At 46.5% G+C, this 21518-nt stretch overlaps 5 protein-coding genes across 5 annotated transcripts in view; 3 read left to right on the top strand and 2 right to left on the bottom strand.

Annotated features, from left to right (window-relative positions):
* The first annotated feature begins 1062 nt into the window (after window positions 1-1062).
* On the top strand, window positions 1063-2414 carry LOC146510664 (histone H1-like). Its single transcript, XM_085175095.1, has one exon. It carries the CDS (start codon window positions 1106-1108, stop codon window positions 1700-1702), a length of 597 nt encoding a protein of 198 aa, XP_085031221.1. The 5' UTR covers window positions 1063-1105; the 3' UTR covers window positions 1703-2414.
* Window positions 2415-2553: 139 nt separating this feature from the next.
* Window positions 2554-3058, top strand: LOC146510663 (histone H3). Its single transcript, XM_085175100.1, has one exon. It carries the CDS (start codon window positions 2598-2600, stop codon window positions 3006-3008), a length of 411 nt encoding a protein of 136 aa, XP_085031226.1. The 5' UTR covers window positions 2554-2597; the 3' UTR covers window positions 3009-3058.
* Window positions 3059-4544: 1486 nt separating this feature from the next.
* Window positions 4545-20943, top strand: LOC146510661 (histone H2B 1/2). The gene has a single exon (XM_085175102.1). The coding sequence runs from the start codon at window positions 4586-4588 to the stop codon at window positions 4958-4960; it is 375 nt and encodes a 124-aa protein (XP_085031228.1). The 5' UTR covers window positions 4545-4585; the 3' UTR covers window positions 4961-20943.
* Window positions 8292-11128, bottom strand: LOC146510662 (histone H2A type 1). The gene has a single exon (XM_085175101.1). It carries the CDS (start codon window positions 11126-11128, stop codon window positions 10754-10756), a length of 375 nt encoding a protein of 124 aa, XP_085031227.1. The 3' UTR covers window positions 8292-10753.
* Window positions 12964-21518, bottom strand: part of LOC146510660 (alpha-1A adrenergic receptor-like) — a 10144-nt gene continuing 1589 nt past the window's right edge. Inside the window, exons 2-5 of the mRNA XM_085175044.1 lie at window positions 21137-21388; window positions 17947-18340; window positions 13728-13849; window positions 12964-13653 (exon numbers count right to left, since the gene is read on the bottom strand). Coding sequence (XP_085031170.1) covers window positions 13315-13653; window positions 13728-13849; window positions 17947-18340; window positions 21137-21388 — 1107 coding nt within the window. The 3' untranslated portion in view covers window positions 12964-13314. The remainder of the gene's footprint in view (window positions 13654-13727; window positions 13850-17946; window positions 18341-21136; window positions 21389-21518) is intronic.

Here is a 21518-nt window from a genome sequence, read left to right as displayed (position 1 = left end):
ACCCTGACGGCTACAGAACAAAATCGTCTGGCATCACATTTATTCAAAACTGTTTTATCCATCTGTCTTTTGACAAGAACATCCACAAAACCATCAAGGTTTATGGCTCTGGCCCTTCTGGCCTGACTGCTTCACACCCCAAATTGATGAGTGGATTGTCACGCCTGGGTTTAGGCTACGTCCACACTTAGATTAGAGAGTTATGAACTCTCTGATCTCCTGTCCTCTCATCTGTTATGATTCATTTTGATAAAATCATCAGGTGACTTTAATTTACATATGGATGATGCCTCTAACTACTCTGCCACAGAATTTCTTAAATTGCAAAAGCATTTAATTTTGTGCAATAATAAAACTCTTTTGTGCACAAGTCTGATCATAAATGTAAAATAATAAACTGGTCCTGGGTGCTAAAGTCTCTAAATGCTGTGGGCTCAGCTGCAAACACAGAAACAGTTTCCAGTCTAACACTGAACACCAGAATGAAACAGCCGATGTGATATTATAGATAACAGTATAATATCACATCAGCGTGTACAGTCAGACTGGATGCAGGGAAGTCTCTCCCAGCGGATCATCTGTGACTATATCCGCCCGGTCACCGGCAGCCTGCGTGTGTTTACCGCCACCGAAATCTGCCTCCGTAAGAACCCAACTATCCCCGGCACTGCCGCTGTTTCACCGGGACTCTGTCCCCACGGGTCTTCGCTGACCGGAGCACCGAGATCACATTTCATCCGAACCGCTTTGGGTCACTTTAGGAGCAGAAATGTGGAGAAAGTTCGCTGCGAGCTGCTCCGAGAGGCGGTGTGTCAGAGAGGTTTGAAGCCTCCCGAAATTAACGGAAGAAGTCCCGAAGGACAAAAACAGGATCAGACGGGAGACCGGAGAGTTTTCTCCCCGCTGCCTCGGAACGGGGCTTTCAAACGTTTGTCTGGGGCCGGTTTGAGCTCCGAAACGCGGCGAAGAAAACACAAGAAGAGCCGCGATTGTAGCGGCAGCAGAGCGGAGGGCTGGCTTCACTCTCCACGGTTCTCATGTGCTTGATAAGTCCCGCCTCCCGCGCGCAGCTCCGACATGCTCAGTACGAAGCTCACGCGCAGACATGGCAGAAGAAGCTCCCGCAGCTGCACCGGCGAAAGCCCCGGCCAAGGCTCCCAGGAAGAAGTCCGCTCCCCGGGCTAAGAAGGACGGACCCAGCCTCCCTAAGCTCATCGTCGCCTCGGTGACAGAGTCGAAGGAGCGCAAGGGCACGTCGCTGGCGGCCATAAAGAAGTACCTGACCGCCAAAAATGTGGACGTACCCAAGGCCAACAAACGTATCAACACCGCCGTCGCTAAGCTGGTGGAGAAAGGCATCCTCAGTCAGGTGAAGGGCACCGGGGCTTCCGGTTCCTTCAAGCTTGCTAAGAAAGAACCGAAAGTCGCGAAACCAGCGAAGAAGAAGCCTGCCAAGCCCGCGAAGAAGGCTCCCGCCAAAGCCAAGAAGCCCGCGGTGAAGAAAGTGGCCACGCCGAAGAAATCTCCGGCCAAGAAGGCTGCGAAGAAAGTGGTGAAGAAGAGCCCCAAGAAGGCTGCTCCCAAGAAGCCCAAGGCGGCAGCCAAGAAGCCCAAATCCCCCGCTAAGAAGGCCGCTCCGAAAAAGCCCAAAGCCGCCAAGAAGCCCGCAAAGAAAACCGCGGCAAAGAAGGCCAAGAAGTAAAACCTCCTCCCGCACTGAGTGCATCAACGGCTCTTTTCAGAGCCACCACAGCCTCCGCTACGAGCTCCTCATTGTGTGTGTGTGTGTCTGTGTGTGTGTAACTATGCCGGGAGACGCAGGCTGCACACTCAGCTTTACGCTCACCTGTGTCTCCATATGCAGAATAAATGAGACTGAGCTGGTTCAGGTAGAACATACTGGTCTCCCAGTTAGCCCACTGAAGGGGGAAATGCATGTTGAATTGTCAGAACATTAGAAACATTTAAGTTTCAGTCTTATGTCAATAAATACAATCGGATAACTGACTAGGCAGTGATTCAATGATAATCCAATGAGACCTGAATTATTTCCCAGTCAGTGCTGCAAATATTTCCAGTTTATTCTGGTGCTGATGACAGGAGCTGAGTGCACTGAAGCCGTGGATGACTTCGTTTTATTGGTTTACTGGTTTAAAGTTGAATTTGAATTAGCCCCCCACCCCCATCTCAAAGACCTGTAGACTTCACATATATAAGTGCTGTGCAGTAACCCTCGCTGTACATATATGTAAAACTATATGTATTTTTATTCTTCCAGATTTGTGTTTGTACTTATATATTTTTGAATACTTCATGTGTAAAGCGCTGCTGAAGCTGTGCACCCCGCATGTGCGCAGTAGCAGGCGGCGCCGTCTCGCTGTACATCTGAATAACAATAAAGACATTGTTCTCTTCTCTCTGTCTCGCGCTTCATTTTGAACATTTTTCGTCCAATAGCTGAGCAGCTGCGGTGCGCGCGCTACCAGATCTGGACCAATCAGCGCTGAGCTCGCGCCTGCAGCCCCTGTATAAAGCCGCTGCTCGCGCTCAGACTTCATTCTCTCTTTCGCTGTTCAGACAGAGCCCGAAGCTGTACGATGGCCAGGACCAAGCAGACTGCCCGTAAATCCACCGGAGGAAAAGCTCCCAGGAAGCAGCTCGCCACCAAGGCTGCCCGTAAGAGCGCCCCGGCTACTGGCGGCGTGAAGAAGCCCCACCGTTACAGGCCCGGGACTGTGGCTCTCAGGGAGATCCGCCGCTACCAGAAATCCACCGAGCTGCTGATCCGTAAGCTGCCCTTCCAGCGCCTGGTCAGGGAGATCGCTCAGGACTTCAAGACCGACCTGCGCTTCCAGAGCTCCGCCGTCATGGCTCTGCAGGAGGCCAGCGAGGCTTACCTGGTCGGTCTGTTCGAGGACACCAACCTGTGCGCCATCCACGCCAAGAGGGTCACCATCATGCCCAAAGACATCCAGCTGGCCCGCCGCATCCGCGGAGAGAGGGCTTAAGCTGACCTGAGACCAGTTTACACCAAACACAACGGCTCTTTTAAGAGCCACGTACACGCACTCAGAGCAGCGGTTCACAGCGCAGACTCGCTGACAGCATGCAGTGCGGGTTAGTATTAATGATTGTAATGTGTTAGTACACAGGCATGTAGCGGGGGGGGACAGTAGTAAGATTATGTCGAGGGCAGGAAGTGTAGCGGTGCAGGCACACAGACCGCGTCATTAAACACAACAAGCACCGAGCTGCGTGAGTTACAGGACAGCAGAGTTCATAAGCAGCTGGATGGAGACATCCTGAGGTTCCAGTGTGGAGGACAAAGTCTCACCGAGCCGAGCTTTAAACCTCATGATCTCCCTGAAAGTGTTTTTATATGAACACTGAATGAAATCTGGGGAGGGGGAGAAAAACTGAAGCTCCAGTTCCATATAAAACAAACTGCAGACATGTGTGCAATAATAACAGCCATGGCTCAGTGTCAGGGTCTCGCAGCCTGAATGTGCACTTAGTCATTTATAATTGAAATGATCATTGTAACCTGTTTGACCTGCTGCTCCGACGTTTTGCTCCATATCCAATCATTAAGCATTAAACTGCTGTTAAATAAAAGCAGGCCGGGCACAGAGCTACCAGAACTTTCATTTCAGTTATCACTGCCAATTAGGATGAAAGTGTGTGTGGATTAGTGCACTGTCGTTATGGTTTACACCAGGGGTACAGGGGTGGGCAACTCCAGGCCTCAGGCTGGTGTCCTGCAGGTTTTAGATGTGTCCATGATCCATCACAGCTGATTTAAAGGCTGAATGACTCCTCAGCATGTCTTGAAGTTCTCCAGAGGCTGGTAATGAACTAATCATTCAGGTGTGTTGACCCAGGGTGCAATCTAAAACCTGCAGGACACCGGCCCTCGAGGCCTGGAGTTGCCCACCCCTGGTTTACACAATCTGTTCATATACGATGAAACTGCAGCTCACAGCTACTGGAGAGCTTTTTAACTCCAGCCATTGGACCATTTCCCACACCCAGAAACATAAACTACTCTTTTCATCCTGCTGACACTTTACTCACTTTTAATCACTTTTTTATTCACCTTTCAGTCACTTTAATTTTAAAACTGTATATTCTGTGTATTTATTATCTCACGCTTGTTGCCTGTTTAGGCACCGCCCTTATCTTCAGCCCTGGGGGATAAACTCTGTTTCTGGGCTCTGCAGTCCGCTGTGTGGCTCTCGGAGGACCGTTATGATCAGCCGAGCCTCTCCCGGAGCTCCCCTCGGCTGTCTCGGTCTTTGTGTGATGTTGTGACTCACACAGATGGATAAATGTTTGTCTGCACACGCACTGAAGCAACACATCTGCTCTTCCGCACTGCCGATAAATGTCCCACAGCCCCGTCAGCAGGTGAAATCAAGCACTGCTCTTTTTCTTCGTTGTGCGATTTACCCAGTAAAGACGCGGAGCGACAGCTCGACCAATAGCAGGCGCGGATCTGCACAGCCTCATTTGCATACAGGGGAAATAAAAGAGAGCCGCTCTGCGCTGACGGGCTCATTCTCTGCTGAAGTAGCGACGAAGCAAAATGCCTGAACCCGCCAAGTCCGCGCCCAAGAAGGGCTCCAAGAAAGCCGTGACCAAAACCGCCGGCAAGGGCGGCAAGAAGAAGAGAAAGACCAGGAAGGAGAGCTACGCCATCTACGTGTACAAGGTGCTGAAGCAGGTGCACCCCGACACCGGCATCTCCTCCAAGGCCATGAGCATCATGAACTCGTTCGTCAACGACATCTTCGAGCGCATCGCCTCTGAGGCCTCCCGCCTGGCTCACTACAACAAGCGCTCCACCATCACCTCCAGGGAGATCCAGACCGCCGTGCGCCTCCTGCTGCCCGGTGAGCTGGCCAAGCACGCCGTGTCCGAGGGCACCAAGGCCGTGACGAAGTACACCAGCTCCAAGTAAACTGCAGCTCAGCTGCATCCACCCAACGGCTCTTTTCAGAGCCACCCACCTCTGCTGAGGAGCACCTCCTGCTGTGACGCTCACGGGTCCTGCTATAAACATGTTTAACACGTGACGTGGGGCACATGTACAACAGTTTAATAAACAGAGCAGCACTGATCGTGGCTGTTATATCTCTGATCATTTATTTATATATAATATTCTTAACTTGTAACTTCTGTCGGTGCTGTGCTTTTTGGAAAACAAATTTCCCAGAGGAACCCACCCGAGGGATTAATAAAGTTTTATCTTATCTTATCTTATATAATCACCCTCCTCCCTCGTGCGGACCCGTTTCCTGCAGTGTGACGCCATTTCCGGTTATTTCAGCTGCGGAAATAAACAGTTGCAGGTAAGCTACAATATAAGAGATTTTCACAGATTGTCCCACCCGTGACTTTATGTATTTGGTGGTTTAGAAGTCTGAGCCTGACTTAAAGGGCTGGAAGTTAATGGTAGCTAACTATCGCACCTGCAAACACCCTTTGCAGACCTTTATTAGTTCTGGATATGTGGGTGTAGTTCATCTGCTTTAATGTCACAGCTGTGCCCCTCACCTTATGGTAGCTGGAATAGGCTCCACCCCCTCCGTGAAATGGATGGATGGTATTATGACACCAACGCTAATCAGTTTTCCTCATGGAAAATGAGTAAACACAGCTTGTATCCCAATTCAGGGTCTGCAGCCTTAAAGGCCGCATTTTAAGGCCGGTTACGTCACTTCGAAGGCTGCTCGAAATGCGGCCCTCAAATGCGTCCTTCATTTCCCTGAATTTTAACGACGTGGCGGTGTAGACTTCGTGGCCCAACATTTCCCAGAATGCATAGCGCGGCGGTGGGTGTGGATGATTTTGCCGAAAGAAAAACGGTGGATGAGGGGCGGCCGAAGAGTAAACTTTAAGTACTGAATATTATGTCACTTATTTATGTGCAAATGTTTAATAACGAAGAACATTAAAACATTACTGTTGGTCACATGTCGGCAAAGTCATGTGACATTAGTGACGTTTGTACTAACTTGGTTTTAAAGCCTTTACTTTAAAATATACGCCGTTCAATAGCTGAGCTTAATCAGAGAATGATCAAAGCTCATGTAGAAACAAACAAATGAACAAAAGATTTTCTCCTTCATTTCTGTCAAACAAAGCTGTATGAGACGTTTCCAGCTGCTGACTCGGCCGGAAACGTCAATCCCCTCTGGTTGAAACTATTAATAAGTTTAGTGAAATCTCAGGCTATAAAATTAATTTCAATAAATCAGAAGCGATGCCATTGGGCAGTTTGAAACAAAAACCACGGGCCCCTTCTCCATTTCCCTTCACTTGGTCCCCACAGGGCTTTACGTATCTGGGGATTTGGGTCACTCCCGCCTTTGAACAGACGTATAAAAGTAACTTTACCCCCTATTTGAGCAGGTCAAATTAGATCTAGAGAGATGGAAGTCCTTACCGTTATCCTGGCTCGGTCGTATCGCTCTTTTGAAAATGAATATTCTACCCAGGCTACTTTACCCGATACAGATGGTTCCGACCCTTTTTCCACAAAGCTATCCAAACTTTAAATGGCTGGTTCAGCTCCTTTGTTTGGGCAGGCAGGAAACCTCTCCTTAAAATATCCACGTTATGTCTTCCATCCTCAAAAGGGGGCCTTGATTTCCCAGATATAATGAAGTATCAGCTGAGCACCCATATGCGTATAGCTGCTGATTGGGTACAACAGCCTGCTCCTGTCTGGTTGATATTGAGAGCACTATGTCTAACTTCCCTTTGAAAAGTTTGCTTTTTGTGGGAAAACTTAACAATGTAGCAACCCACTCACATTATCTACTGTTAAAGCTTGGCGAATGGTTCAAAAACAAGAAGGAAGGTCTCACTTAACATCTCTTTTCACTCCCTTATCCGATTATCCTCTTTTTCTGCCCGGGACCACTGACCCCGGCTTTCAGAACTGGGCTGAGAATGTATTTCTACCTTTTCTGACTTCATGGACGGGTCTAACCTCATGTCCTTTGACCAGCTAATCTATAAATACAACATTCATAGGCATGACTTCTTTAGATATTTACAAGTGAGGGACCATATACAGAGGGCTCCAACAATATTCACCAATCAAACTGTCTCTAAATGTGAAAAGCAGATATTTCAGCCAAACCTTAGAACTTCTATAAAAAGTTGTTATGGCCTGTTAACAGAATTTGGGGTCACTGACACAACCAATTTGAAGAGGACTTGGGAAAAGGAATTAAATATAGAGATCAGTGACGAGGTTGGGACAAGGTTTGGGAGAATGCTGAATCTCTGAGCGTCTGTAATAAAGTTAAGGCAATCCAAATTAAAATCCTACACAGAGCTCACATATCACCTTCTCAACGCCATAAATACAATCAGACCTTTCTCCGCTGTGCCCTAAATGTAAAATAGAGGTGGGCAACCTCACGCACTGTCTATGGTCCTGCCAGAAAATTCTGGTTCCTCATAAAGTGTGAACTGGATAAGATCTTCACCACTGACACTGAAACCAATCCACTGTGTATGCTACTTGGAGTGGCAAACGACAAAATTAGGGGGATGTTTGGAAAGCAGCTCTATGCACTGTTAACCTTCTGTGCAAGGAAATGTGTCCTCTTGTGATCACGGACACGGCCCCATCTCAGACTCAGTGGCATCGGGCGGTATAGGAATATGTGTCACTAGATTTCCTGACATGCAAGCATAGTCGGGACAAAAAGTTTCATAAAATATGGGACCCATTTATGGCGTATGTCGGTTTGGATATTTCTGCTATTTTCTCACTGCCTTGGTATAATGCAAGCAGATCACTGCTGTTTTACATAATTTGTGTTGTTAATCATATCTCATAATCAAAATGTCTGGATTTTCCACTTATTTCTCTGTGTTCATGAGCCGGGTTGCCTGTTTGTTTTGTTTCGTTCTGCTATGTTGTTGTTGTTTTGGTTATTTGTTTGTTTGTTTAATTTTGGTGTCAGTGTAAAGTTTAAAACTCAATAAACACACAGTTAAAAACATATAAATATACGCCGTTCAATAGCTGAGCTTAATCTTACAGAGAATGATCAAAGCTCATGTAGAAACAAACAAATGAACAAAAGATTTTCTCCTTCATGTCTGTCAAACAAAGCTGTATGAAACGTTTCCAGCTGTTAGTGTCATGGTTGCTAGGCAACCTGGGCAGCGCGACGGAGGCTAGACCGTCCCATTTCACAAGCCTCGCACTTCCGGCCTTAGCGGCCTTCGAGTACGCGGCCCTTGTGGATCGTTAAGGCTGCAGACCCTGAATTGGGACACAGCCATAATTCATGTCACAGCAGATGAGGACAGAGACGCAGACATTGTCCTCCTTCAGTCAGGAAGTTAACAAGATGACCGAATGACAGACAGGCGAGGACACCTGAGAGTGAGGGGTGGAGTCCCAGCTGGGTCTCCAGGTGTACGACACTGGTACAGCAATGATGCTAGCAGTGAGATCATGTCTGATTCACAGCACATCAGAGGGCCTGGACCATCGATCAGCTGCACAAACACATCGGATCTTCAGTGTAAATTCTGCTGTAATCAAATCATTTTATTTTTCTTCTCTTTTAAACAAACACCTCCAAAACTAGAGCAGAGGGCTGGTCTGCCACACCTGAGCTCCTTCACACTGCAGGCGGACAGGAAGACAAACCTTCAGCCTTGTGGTGAAGCTCACTGACCTTTGACCCAGCATACTGTCCCTGTGTCAGTGTTCAATCATGGGATACAAGCGGTGGAACAAAGCCCCATGCAGACCCGGGGAGAGGCGCACGTACATGCAGTGATGTGTGGAAGGAACGTGAGTGAGGAGAAAAGCATCTTTACCCAAACTAAAGAACAGCAGGAATACAGGAAACACACCTGTATACAAGCTGTAGCTGTTAACTGTGAGCCTTAATGTTGCACAAACAGGTCACAGACCGTCCACGGTGCTAGGTGTAGGCTGCTGGGGCATTCCCATGATGCAGTGGGTGTTTCTTCTTCACTCAGTATTGTCTTAATAGACTTCTGTGCACTGAATCATCCTGGTTATTAATCTCTCTTCCACAGCGCGTCTTTATCCTGTTGTCCTTCCCTTATATGGAATCTATACTTTAATAAACATGAGCTCATCTTAAAGCAAACGTTCAGATCATAACAGTGTAAAATGTGCAGCACAGGATTGAAACGTTTTTTCAGGACCAACATAAAGACAGGTGTGGTCTGAATGTGCATTACATTATTGTGAAGAGATAAATATTAGTGATGGGAACGAAATGGCTCTTAGAGCCAGCTCTTTGACGTGAACGATACGAGCCGGCTCCTTATCGCGAGCCGTCACGTGGGCTTTTTTTTTTTTTCCTTTCTCTCTCGCACTTTTTTTCTGCTTCACTCAGCACGCGAGCCGTGTGCCTTATGCTGGGCAGAGGGGGGGGCGGTAGTTACACTCAGTAGCACAGGAACAGAGCCAGAGGGAGAGAAAGAGAGCCAGGGACAACAACATCACATTAGAAAGGTATAGTAATCATCCACAACTATTTTCAGTTGCAGATGATAAAGGATTCAGAAAGTTTATTCATGCGGGTCCATATGACAGAGAATATGCATGTTATTTTTGTTTTCATATTTTAATTTATATTTAATTGTGTTGTGGTTTGCAGTGTTTTGTGTTGTTTCACTTTAAATTTGTAAAAGGAAAAAGCTGAAAATTTAAATAGTTAAAAGTTGAAATGTGAATAGTTGATTTTTGTATTATATGATTTATTACATTTTATGTGGAGTGAATAAATAAAAGTATATTTACGGTGGCCCCTAGAGACAAAGCACATACAAACTTCAAATCACGTACGAACTCTGAAGCATGTACAAACTCCAAAACACGTCAAAACACGTACAAACTCCAAAACATGTAAAAACTCAGAAGCACATAAAAACTCAAAGCACATACAAAAGTCAGCAGAAGTGCTCCAGAATGCTAGGCGCAGTGTTGAGCTTTTGTTACCTAGTGGCTACACAAGCCAGCAAGTACCAACGACCGGATTTGGTGTGTGGTAGTAACAGGTAAATGAACATTGTTTTTAAATTATTTTAATATATATATGAGTGCCTGTGTATAAATACACAAACATGCTTTCAATTGTGTAATTTAAGTGATCTAGTAGCTCTGCTTTGGAAGTTCAGTTCATGCTAGAAATGTGTTTTGGAGTTTGTACGTGTTTTGTCTCTAGGGGCCACCGCATATATTTATATATAAACATATATAAATAAAACCACTTTTTTACGTTAGTAATTCCTTTTGTGCATAATTTAATATTATTGTTAATAATAAATTAATTAAAGCAACAAAACAACCTGAAGAGCCGGCTCTTTTTAGTGAGCCGCACCGAAAGAGCCGGCTCTCTAAAAAGAGCCGGAAATCCCATCACTAATAAATATCCGAACACAAACAGCTGCAGGTATTCTGGCCTTTGTCGTGTGACCGCGTCCTAATGACCTGTCAGAGTTGTTGATAGTTTACTACAGACGCTCTGCTGCCTCACTGTGTTGTATTAAACTAATTTACTTTAGCACAGGTTTGTGTCACAGCTGCTTTTGGTTAATTAAAGTGAAGAAACGTTAACCCAGAGCGGACCGGTGAGTCCGGCCTGTGACCCGCCATAGCTCATTTAAGGTCGTACTGCTCTCAGATGTTGTGTGTGGCCCTTAAAAGAGCCGTTATTATCAGCGCGCTTCTCCCGGAGCTTCATTTCGCCTTCTCGGTCTTCTTGGGCAGCAGTACGGCCTGGATGTTGGGCAGCACGCCGCCCTGAGCGATCGTCACTCCGCCCAGCAGCTTGTTCAGCTCCTCGTCGTTGCGGACGGCCAACTGCAGGTGGCGGGGGATGATCCTGGTCTTCTTGTTGTCGCGGGCGGCGTTTCCGGCCAGCTCCAGGATCTCAGCCGTCAGATACTCCAGCACAGCCGCCAGGTACACCGGGGCGCCGGCACCAACACGCTGAGCATAGTTACCCTTCCTCAGCAGCCTGTGGACGCGGCCCACCGGGAACTGCAGCCCGGCCCGGGAGGACCGGGACTTCGCCTTCGCTCTGGTTTTTCCGCCCTTTCCGCGTCCAGACATCTTTGTAACTGACTTCGTGCTATTGCCGCGAGAATATGGACTCAGGCAGAGACTACGCGTTTATATAATCACCTGCTGCTCGCTCATTGGTCAGGCTGAGAGTAAGTCTAATCGTCCAATCAGGAACGAGCAGCACTGCGGTTTCTTTGGTTTTTGCGTTGTGTGATTTTCAAAATAAAAAAAAGTATTTTATTTTTATATGGATGACAATTTTAATGCGAACTACGTCAAACACATCAGTATTTACAGCCTAAGGTACTTTACCATGCTCATCCATCCATCAACTGTACATAAAAACACAAAAATATATAATAACAAAACCCCCACAAAGGGTGTAAACGAACAAAGCCCACAGGACACAGCAAACAGCTCACTGTGCTGTTCGAGGGCAGTGAAGAGTCGTTACAGCAGGAAATCCGGGGTGGTTTTATTTTCTCCCATCAGTCATGAACAGTAAGAAATTAATGTTAAAGCACAAATCACAAAAATGCACAAATATAATTAATTCGCAATTATAAAGTTGTTTGTGAGCCTAAATATTCCACAACGATCATCATGTTGATTTTCCTCCTTTAAAATAACAGAAGTGTCATATTTTGTCAGTTTATCAGTGGATTTTTATTTAAATAAAACAGTAAAATAACATATCTGAGCTCGTTTCTCTTCTTTTACTTTGAAGCGTTACTGTCGTCATCCTGCTGCATGCTAATATCACTCCGCTGCCTCTCACGTGCGATTGGCTGGACCGTTCCAAGTCCGACAGAGCATGCGCAGTAACGTGTTTGGCCGTTTCAGTTCGCTGTGGTTTCATCAGGAGTATAAACGCTTCTTTTCTCCATTTCAGGCTCATTCTTTATCCTTTGCTGTTCTTTTTCCGGAGCTTCCTGGAAAAGTCACGTTTTTCGTTGTGGTCTAACCAATCAGCATCGACTTTCCTTCAGGCAGTCTTTTCCTGATGACCACGCCTCATGCAAATATCACTGTGCTGTTCCCCGCAAGCTATTGGCCGAGTTGTACTGACACAGATTGCATATGGATTTTATGAAATGGCCCGAACCACGTTTTGAAAGAAACACATCAAAAATAATCAATTAGCAGTTAAATAAACACACGATAATGGATAATAATTAACCCATAAAAGTATTTTATTTATTAGATGAATGAGTTTAATTTACAGTGAGGTCACTTATTACAACAACAGAAGTATGGAAATATAAATAAAGTACAAATAATCATAAATAAACGTGTTAAGATTGTAGATTCAACGTTTTGATTAAAAATCAAGTTGTTTTTAATTAAGAAGTTTGGATTTTTTTCTTTTTACATTTTTTGTTCTAAAATAAATATTTCAGTATTAGTGTTTTTAGCTGCAGTTCCTCAGACGACCACCAGGCGCAGCTTTATACAATAAAAGTCTTTAACTAATCAGTGATGTCAGACCTTCACAATAAGAGCCCTTTATGACTAACTACTTTGACTTTGAGTTAAGAGACCTTCAGAATAAAAGTCTTTAAAAAAACAAACAAAAGATAAATTGTGAAACAAAATTATGTTAAGAGCTTAAAGAAGATTTTCTTAAGAAGTTTTGGAATTTCCTTAAGAAAGCAAAATATTCATGTTTGTATTTTATTTTGTAATTTTCCTGAAAAACTCATTCTCAGTCCAGTCCAGCAGGGGGCGTAACGAACGTTTAAGCTGGTCTGTGAGCAGGAAGAAGAAGTAGTAGGGTTAAATAAGCATTAAATGTTTTAACTTTGATTTATTTGAATAAAATAAATACCTCGTCAATAAGTGAATAAATAAAATGTTTACTTTTTTAACATCTGTGCTGTTTCTTTTTCATTTTTTCCATTAAAACAAAGTTTTTGTTTTAGGAGAAATTTGGATTTATTATCTTAATGTTTTGATATGAAAAAAAGAAGCAGGATGCTTGGATTTTCACATTAAAGGTTTCGTGCTGAAGTCTTAGTGTCGTGGACAGCCGTGAACTGCCAGAAACCCGCCGCATGTCGCAACATCGTGTTTGTAGCAGGTGAGGAGCTCCACCCCATGTTCAGGTCCGGTCGTCACACCTGGACGGAAAGAGCGTTTTGTGCATTCAGTGTTTTTAAAGCCACTTCCTGTTAACAGCAGGGAGGGGCGTTGACATCTGAGGCTGCAGCCAGCGTTCCAGGTTCCTGTGCGGCTCAGACAGAAGCATCCCCGTTCACTGACGTCCCTCGTCCCACTCCCACGCTCCGCCCCGTCCCGGCTTTTTTAGCGAGTGGAGGCCGCGGGCTCAGCCGTCCTCGCTCCGCCACCGATCCAGGGAGGACGTCTCTGTCTGAGGAGGAGGAAGACGGCCACGGCGGTGGGTGGAGCCTGGAGGTGACGCAGAGCGGACTTGGGCTGACGGAGGACAACGTCTGCTGGCTGCCATTCATGAAGGACGAGTTGTTGGAGCCCTGATGGCCACGGTAGTTGTAGTACGCCTGCCAATCCTGACGCTTCCTCTTCCAGCGGCAGCGCAGGATTCGGATGAAGGCCTGAGGACAGGAAGCAGAGGGGAGGAGTCAGCTGGAGCTGCAGGAGGACAAGGAGGCGGAGCTTAAACTGTTACCTGTTTAAACTCGCGGCTGTAGCACGGGTAGATGATTGGGTTCAAGCAGCTGTTGAAGTATCCCAACCAGAAGATGACTTTGAAGAAGGTTTCAGGAGGACGCAGGCTGCTGTTGAATGAGCCTGAGCACAAACAAACAAACAAATAAACAAACAAACAAACAAAGCTTCAGGTGAGACTGCTGCACTTCTGTCCTGCTTTACAGGGACATGATGAGCCCTCACACAGATGCAAGTCTGTTTGTGACGCTGGGTTTAACAAATAAACGTTTAAAGTTTTAAAAACATCGTCAGTGCAAACGTGATGTCATGTGATTGGTTGGTTGTGGCTAACATTAGTTCATGTTAGCTAACTAGTGACAGAACTGATACCTGAGAGGTAAATAAGGACACAGAAAGTAAACATCAGTGTGGGAGGATCACTGTAGTGCTGCTAGTTCATGTTAAACCAGGACATACCGTCCACTCCACTGTAGCAGGACGTGGCTGTTCACTGTTTATTTAGCTGCACTCAAGCAGGAAAGTCTCACTAATCCGTCTTATTTGGTAACAAAGTCTCATTTTAAACACTTTGTGAGCCTTTTTCTGTTAAACAAATGAAGTGTGTGACCATTCGTACAGATGGATGCAGATGTTTGTTTCCCATCCAAATTGAGAGTCAGCTGATCAAACGTGTTATTCCAGATTCAGGTGTACAGACAAAAATCCAGGTGTTAAACCATCAGTTCAGTGTTCAGACCCTCAGACAGACGTCAGGAGGAAGACTCTGATGAAGAAGCTGAAGCTGTGTGAAAGGAGGACGGACCGAAGCAGGAATTTTCTTATTTCTTAAATAAAAATAATTTTTATTTTGACTTCTGCTCGTATGATGTAGAGAAACAGCTGCAGGACAGAATTATGACCAGCAGAGGGCAGCGTTCACCACAACACAGCCCTGCAGAGCTGCATCAGAGGAAGAGGAGGAGGAAGGCTGAACCGCAGACCAATCAAAGCCCTCACAAACTAAACACTCGAGTGAAACTGGGGCTGCAATCAAACCAAAGAGTGGTGAGGAGCTCTCGACCCCCACACCTCCACCTCCGTCTCCACCTGCACCTCAACAACAGGCTAAGTTCATGCTGGCATCTCATAGAGTCAGAGAACTAAATCAGCTTCATTATAAAGACACGATCATCGGTCTCTGTGCAGGGGAGCTCCAGGTGTGAGCTCCAGGTGTGAGCTCCAGGTGTGAGCTCCAGGTGTGAGCTCCAGGTGTGAGCTCCAGGTGTGAGCTCCAGGTGTGAGCTCCAGGTGTGAGCTCCAGGTGTGAACTAGGAACCATTTAAAACCGACACCAGTAAAAACTCGGCAGCTGTGGACGAATCAGGTTTGAGGTTCAGTGAGAGCGCAGACATCACGCCTTGCTGACTCCTCCTCTCTCAGGTGGAGGTGATCTCCTGGTGTCAGAGGATTCTGCCTCCTGAGCAGCAGGACTTGTAAGGTGATCCTGCAGCCGACTGACTGAAGTTTAGAACATGTCGCAGTTTCCCATGATGCACCTCTGTGCTGCAGGAAGCAAAGCTCCTGGTCTGGTGATGGTTCAGGTTCCAGACACTCTTCTTCTTTGGTTTCTGATCACTGCCCACATTAAAGCGTCTTTTTGCTGTTTCCTGTTGTGGACGCGAGCGCGCTGCGGAGGAACCAGAGAATCTCACGTTTCTGCTGTTTATAAACGTGTCTCTGTGCTCCAGCTGAAGCATCATCCTGCCGTGCTGTGAGCTTCTCTGAGCGCGCTCAGCAGCGTCTGTGAGGGGCGGGGCTGCCCCCTCTGCTGATTTAGTGCAGATGATGACTCAGCACGGAGCTGATGCAGTGTGACGAAGGTCAGCAGCGAGGGAGCGCTCGCAGCGGGCGGCGGTCTCTGACAGTCGTGGGTCCCGCAGCAGCATTCAGGTTAAACATGGAGGTTCTAATAATCAGCCCATAGCTCCAAACACTCGTGATGTCAGACAAAGAAGGATTATTATGAACAGAGCTTCATTCACTGACTTCATCTGCAGGAGCAGCTCCCTGCTCCTCCTCAGAAGTCTGAGCTCTGAGGAGGAGCAGGAAGTTCTGCTGTGACTCGGTGTGACGACATCACTGAGCCATATTTAACCTGACGAGGTTCGACGGATGTAGAAAAGCGCAAAGTCGTGGACGGCTCGTGTGTCTCGGGAAAACAGCGGCGGGTTAAATTGAGCTCGTCCAATCCTGCGACTGTTTCTCTGAGACTCAGCGGATCAGAGGCTCGCGGCCCAAAGTAAGCCACCGCTGTCTGTCTCTAATGAAACCCATGGCGGTCCAGAGGTCACCTGAAGTCAGCGGGATTGTGGGTAAGGCTCGGTGTGATTGGCGGGCTCTTTGAGATAAGTCAGTGTTATTGAGAGAGTTACAGCCGAGCTGAGGCGGATCAGCGGGGATTCCTCCAGCAGCCTTTTTAGGAGGTCTGAGTCCTTCCACTCCGCGGCGCTCGGAGGCCCGACGACCTCCTTATATGCACCGCCGCTGTGAACGCGTGACACCTCAGAGCTGCGCTCTCAGAGAGGATGCTTCATTACTCATCTGTTTAAAGTTTGTATTGTTAGGGGCGTGGCCACCTGTTACTGTAGGGTGGCTGTTAGCTGTTAGCTGTCTGCTAGCTTCACCTGAGCTGGAGCTCCGGACATGTTTGTGCTGTTGGAACCTTTTTAATGACATCATGTGACCAATAACGTGGCTGCTGTGACGTTACCGTAGTAACAGAGCGTCTGAGGAGGCGGAGACAGGGTTGTGGTAAAATTAGCAGGTTTGTGTGTGTAGACCGAGCTAACTAGCATTAGCTGATAACTTCACTGTGGTCACTTCCTGAAACGAGAGCCCAACATGGAGGCTTAAAAATGTGTAAAACAGCAGGTGAGTCTGACACAGGTAAATTACAGCCGCGTGTAAGTGTCAGATGTTCTGTTTACATCACTTCCTGTTTTTAAATCTTCAGATTGATGAGTTTGAATAAGTCCACAGAGCCGACACACCTGGACTAATGAAGAGCTGCAGGTGCTAAACGTCGTCACTCCCCCTCCTGCGCAGGTGCAGTTTTGCTCTTTCTGGATCTTTCCGGGTCTTTAAAGGAGCTCCGACCTCGGATCAACCTCAGATCGCTGCTCTCATTGGCTCAGAGCTCTTTGTTTACAAATAGGGGCGTGGCCTGATGGCTCTAATGTGGGAACTTTGTGACAGAAAATAAAGAAACAGTGAGCGTGTTTCACTTCCTGCACGCTTCGTTATCGCGGACGCCCCGAGTCATTCCTGGGACCAGTCCCATTATCTCTGGCTTCTGATTGGCCGCTGACGCAGAGCCGGAGCTTCAAATATTTAAACTATGAAACCCAAAATAATCAGCCGCTGCCGCCGCGCTGCCAAAGCCAACAGAGGACCCGTTTTTCTCCTCTAATGATGTTGTTGGAGGATTTCTGCTGCGCCGTCGCAGTTCTTTACATCCTCACCGTGACCGAGTCCAATTTTCTGCCGGATTCTGCTCGTCTTCATCCCGCGCCGGCCGGAGCGTGGCTTTAAAGTTTTATCTGAAGTTTGAATCTGAGGCGTTCACACCAGATCACCTCCAGATGTGAGCGCAGCACTCGCTCCAAACTCTGATTTCTTCTTCATGTCTCATATTTGAGTCTGAACCTTTAAGAACGATCACATGATCAGGGCGAGCTGTTCACCTGAGGTCATAAAGGTTTGACCCCTGACCCTGTTTCTTGCTAACAGCAGCACAGGAACCAGAAGCATGAACGAGCACTTCCTGTTCTGTGATCATGATAAAGGTGAATCAGAGCTCACCTCCTCTGGATTTCAAACAGGAAGTAATGATTTGATTGTTCACTAATGTTTCCACCAATCACAAACAGACTGAAGCCTCATTGGCTGATTGTTCTAACAAACTGAACTGTAAACAGGAAGTGTGACGGGAGGTTGAAACAGACTGAAGGTGGCGCTGTGGGAGCTGCGACCTGTCAGAGACCGTAAACCGGAGAAAAAGTTGGAAGCACAAACGCGTTTTTGTTTCTTCTTCGTTGGTTTTAACAGGGTTTGACTTCTGACCCTGAAGGTTCGAGTGTTTGAACGCTGCGTTTTGATAACGGTGCCGACGGGGTTAAAGGTCATCTGTGAGCATGTGTTGTTGCGATGGCATGAGTGAAGAGGAAGTGCAGACGTACTGATAGGCAGAGCGAGGAAGAAGGGCAGCCAGCACAGGATGAACATGCCCACCACCACACCCAGCGTCTTGGCTGCTTTCTTCTCTCGGGAGAACTTCAGCAGTTTGACGGTGAGTGAGCTGCGTCCGGTCGAGGCCCCGCCCCCGCTGGCCTTGGAGGCGGGGCACAGCTCCTGGATCTGCTGGTTCCTGCAGTGGATCCTCAGCGTGAGCTCGCTGGAGTCCTCCGCACGCTCCTTCATCATGCCGGCCTCCAGGTTCTTGGTGGTGCGCTTGGCAACGATGTAGACGCGGCAGTACATGGCGAGGATGACGGCGAGCGGGATGTAGAAGGAGCCGAGGGACGAGAAGAGGGCGTAGAACGGCTCCTGGGTGATGAGGCACACGGTGTCGTCCTGCAGGAGGAAGCACAGGTCAGACGTGTAACCGTGACATCACACCTGAACACTACACCTGCACCACGAGCTTCACCTGTGAGGCCTCTGAGACGGGCAGCAGACGTCATCGGACACGTGTTTTTAAAAGACATGTCAGCGAAATCATCCAGAAATCAAAGAAAAACGTTTAAAAATGTCAAATATCACAGGTTAGTCAGGGTCACGGGGGCGGAGCCTATCCCAGCTAACACAGGGCGAGATTTTTCCTGATTAATTATCCCTCCAGTCATGTATTGTTACTGGTAGCGTTGGTTTTAAAATGAACAGGATTCCAGTAAAATGATCATTTTTCCATAAACAGAAACATTTAAACGTTTCTGTGGAATAAACGCTCTTTATGAAAACATCTGTTTACCTCATTCAACGCTGCGATAAAGACAAACTTCCTGTTTCTGTGAAGGAGTCCAGGGCTGTGTCCCAACTCAGCGTCTGCAGCCTTAAAGGCCGCATTTTAAGGCCGATTACGTCACAGCGACGCGATGAAGGCTGTCCCAATTCAAAGGCTGCTCGAAATGTGGCCCTCAAATGCGTCCTTCATTTCCCTGAATTTTAAGGACGTGACTTCATGGTCCCACATATCCCAGAATGCATAGCGCAGCGGTGGGTGTGGATGATTTTGCCGAAAGAAAAACGGTGGATGAGGGGCGGCTGAAGAGTAAACTTTAAGTAAGTACTGAATATTATGTCACTTATTTATGTGTAAATGTTTAATAACGAAGAACATTAAAACATTACTGTTGGCCACATGTCAGCAAAGTCATGTGACATTAGTGACGTTTGTACTAACTTGGTTTTAAAGCCTTTACTTTAAAATATACGCCGTTCAATAGCTGAGCTTAATCTTACAGAGATGTGATGATTTTATGGATAATTAAAGTACTGAGACAAATTTAGTAATGCCAACATATTAAAAGAACAATATTTGTCTCTCGTATATATAACACAGTTATATATACAGTGTCAAAGAAACCTGTCTTTGAGTGAAGATTTAAGGTGACAGGAAATATAAATAAATGCAGCTTGAATCTTTACTGCAGCTCAGTATTTGACACAGAGTTCATTCACTGCTGTAATAACTAATAATGATTGAAATTATAACTTTAATATTGTCCATATTATATTTACATTACCAGAGTGAGATGACTTTAGTCTCATGAACAACATCAGCTGATTGTTATTTACTAACTAATCTTAAATGACTGTTCAGTACAGACATCATGTTTCACTATCCTGTGGTCTCAGCCTCAGATACTCAACTAATCAAAGCTCATGTAGAAACAAACAAACAAATGAACAAAATATTTTCTCCTTCATTTCTGTCAAACAAAGCTGTATAAAACGTTTCCAGCTGTTAGTATCATGGTTGCTAGGCAACCTGGGCAGCGTGACGGAGGCTAGACCGCCCATTTCACAAGCCTCGCACTTCTGGCCCTTGAGGACCGTTAAGGCTGCAGACCCTGAATTGGGATACATCCCTGGACTGGTTTCATTTCCTGGATGTGTAACAGGAAACAGAGCCCAGGCTCCGCCTCCTCAGGTCTCTGGATCTGTTTTCTAAAAGTTGACGGACGTTTCTTTCATCTTCATCTTCAGAGACTCACAGCTGATGTTAGTGTGAACTTTAAATCTTTAAATATTAAAGATGATATTTTCTGAATAATGAACAGCAACATCCTTTTATGGTGATGTGTTTGAAACCCGGGCGCTCTGAGGTAATGGGTTACTTTTACTTTGTAGTGCTTCCTGTGTTCTTGTCAGCCTGATGTGTCCTATGCTTTATTCAGGCAGAGGACTTTTACAGTCTACGCCCCGAGCTCAGCGAGGACCATCACCTCAGTCTCATCTACAGCTGCAAGTCGTTCTTAAACGTGAACATTTCACGTGTCCTCATGAAAGCAAACCTGCCCCTGAAACAAACTGAGGAAAAATCCACCGTCTGAACAGCGACGCCACAAGCGGCAACCCTTAAACTCACCCATCCACAGAACAGAGGCCATAATGGACACAGCCATGTCTTTTTCATACACAGATCTATGACGACGCCAAACACCCTCAGACTTGCTTTCTGCTGCGCTCGCGACGCTCGCAGCTGATTAGATGATGAGCCTTAACGGCATGTGCACAACGACCGAACACAGTTTAGCATTAAAGACAAGACATGTAGGAAATGAGCATTACAGGGGAAGAGCTAGCTACAGCAGTCACGCTGGCTGCTGTTAGCTGCTGTTAGCTGCTGTTAGTCACACGTGTTTACAGGTTATCTTGATAAATGAATCAGTGAAACAAAACGATTTATATTGTGAGTCTGCTCCGACTCTGCGTTACTTCTGAAGTATTTGACGATTCGTGAACTGGACTTACGTCGCTGACTGCACAGCGTGAAGCTACGTTAAACATGCTTCGTGTTTTTAGATGAAACATTATGAACACATTATGCTTTCGAGTGATTTTAATCAGGTAAATATAAACTGGTTCTGACGGCTCCGCTGTTGCTTTGACAGAATGATGTATATTTTTATATAAATACTCAGAAAAATAAATAAATGAATACTGAGATGTGATCATGTGACCCTCGTCGTTTAGATTTGTTGTTTTTAATGTTTCTCATCAATAAAACTGGGAAATAAAAGCTGCTCATTTCCTTCTACATCAGGCGAGTCGCCCCCTGCTGGACGTGAGACAGAACACGTTTTTAAGACATGCTTTTAGTCTGTGGGTTCATGTCTGTGGTGCATGCTGGGTAGTTTGCCGTACCTGTGACGGCGGCTGCTTCCAGCCAAGGAGCGGGCCAATGGAGATGATGATGGCGAGGATCCAGACACCCAGCATGGCGAGCAGCGCCCGCCGCTCTGTGACGATAGTCGGGTACTGCAGTGGGTAGCGAACTCCGATGTAACGGTCGATGGAGATGACGCAGAGGGACATGATGGACGCCGTGCAGCACAGGACGTCCACCGCCGCCCAGATATCGCAGAAGATCCGACCAAACACCCAATAATCCAAAACCTGCAGACAGGAAGTCCAATTCAGGTCAGAGTTTAATCGATATGATTACCTTTAAATCAGCTTTTTACAGCCAAACTCAGAGGTCAGAGGTTATAGTGATAACCTGCATCTTGATTTAAATCCCTGTGTA

This window comes from Neolamprologus multifasciatus, chromosome 10 (genome assembly GCF_963576455.1).
Source record: "Neolamprologus multifasciatus chromosome 10, fNeoMul1.2, whole genome shotgun sequence".
NCBI classification, from domain to species: Eukaryota; Metazoa; Chordata; class Actinopteri; order Cichliformes; family Cichlidae; genus Neolamprologus; species Neolamprologus multifasciatus.
Note: the sequence above shows the minus strand (reverse complement) of the source record. Positions and strands in the feature narration are given on the sequence as shown.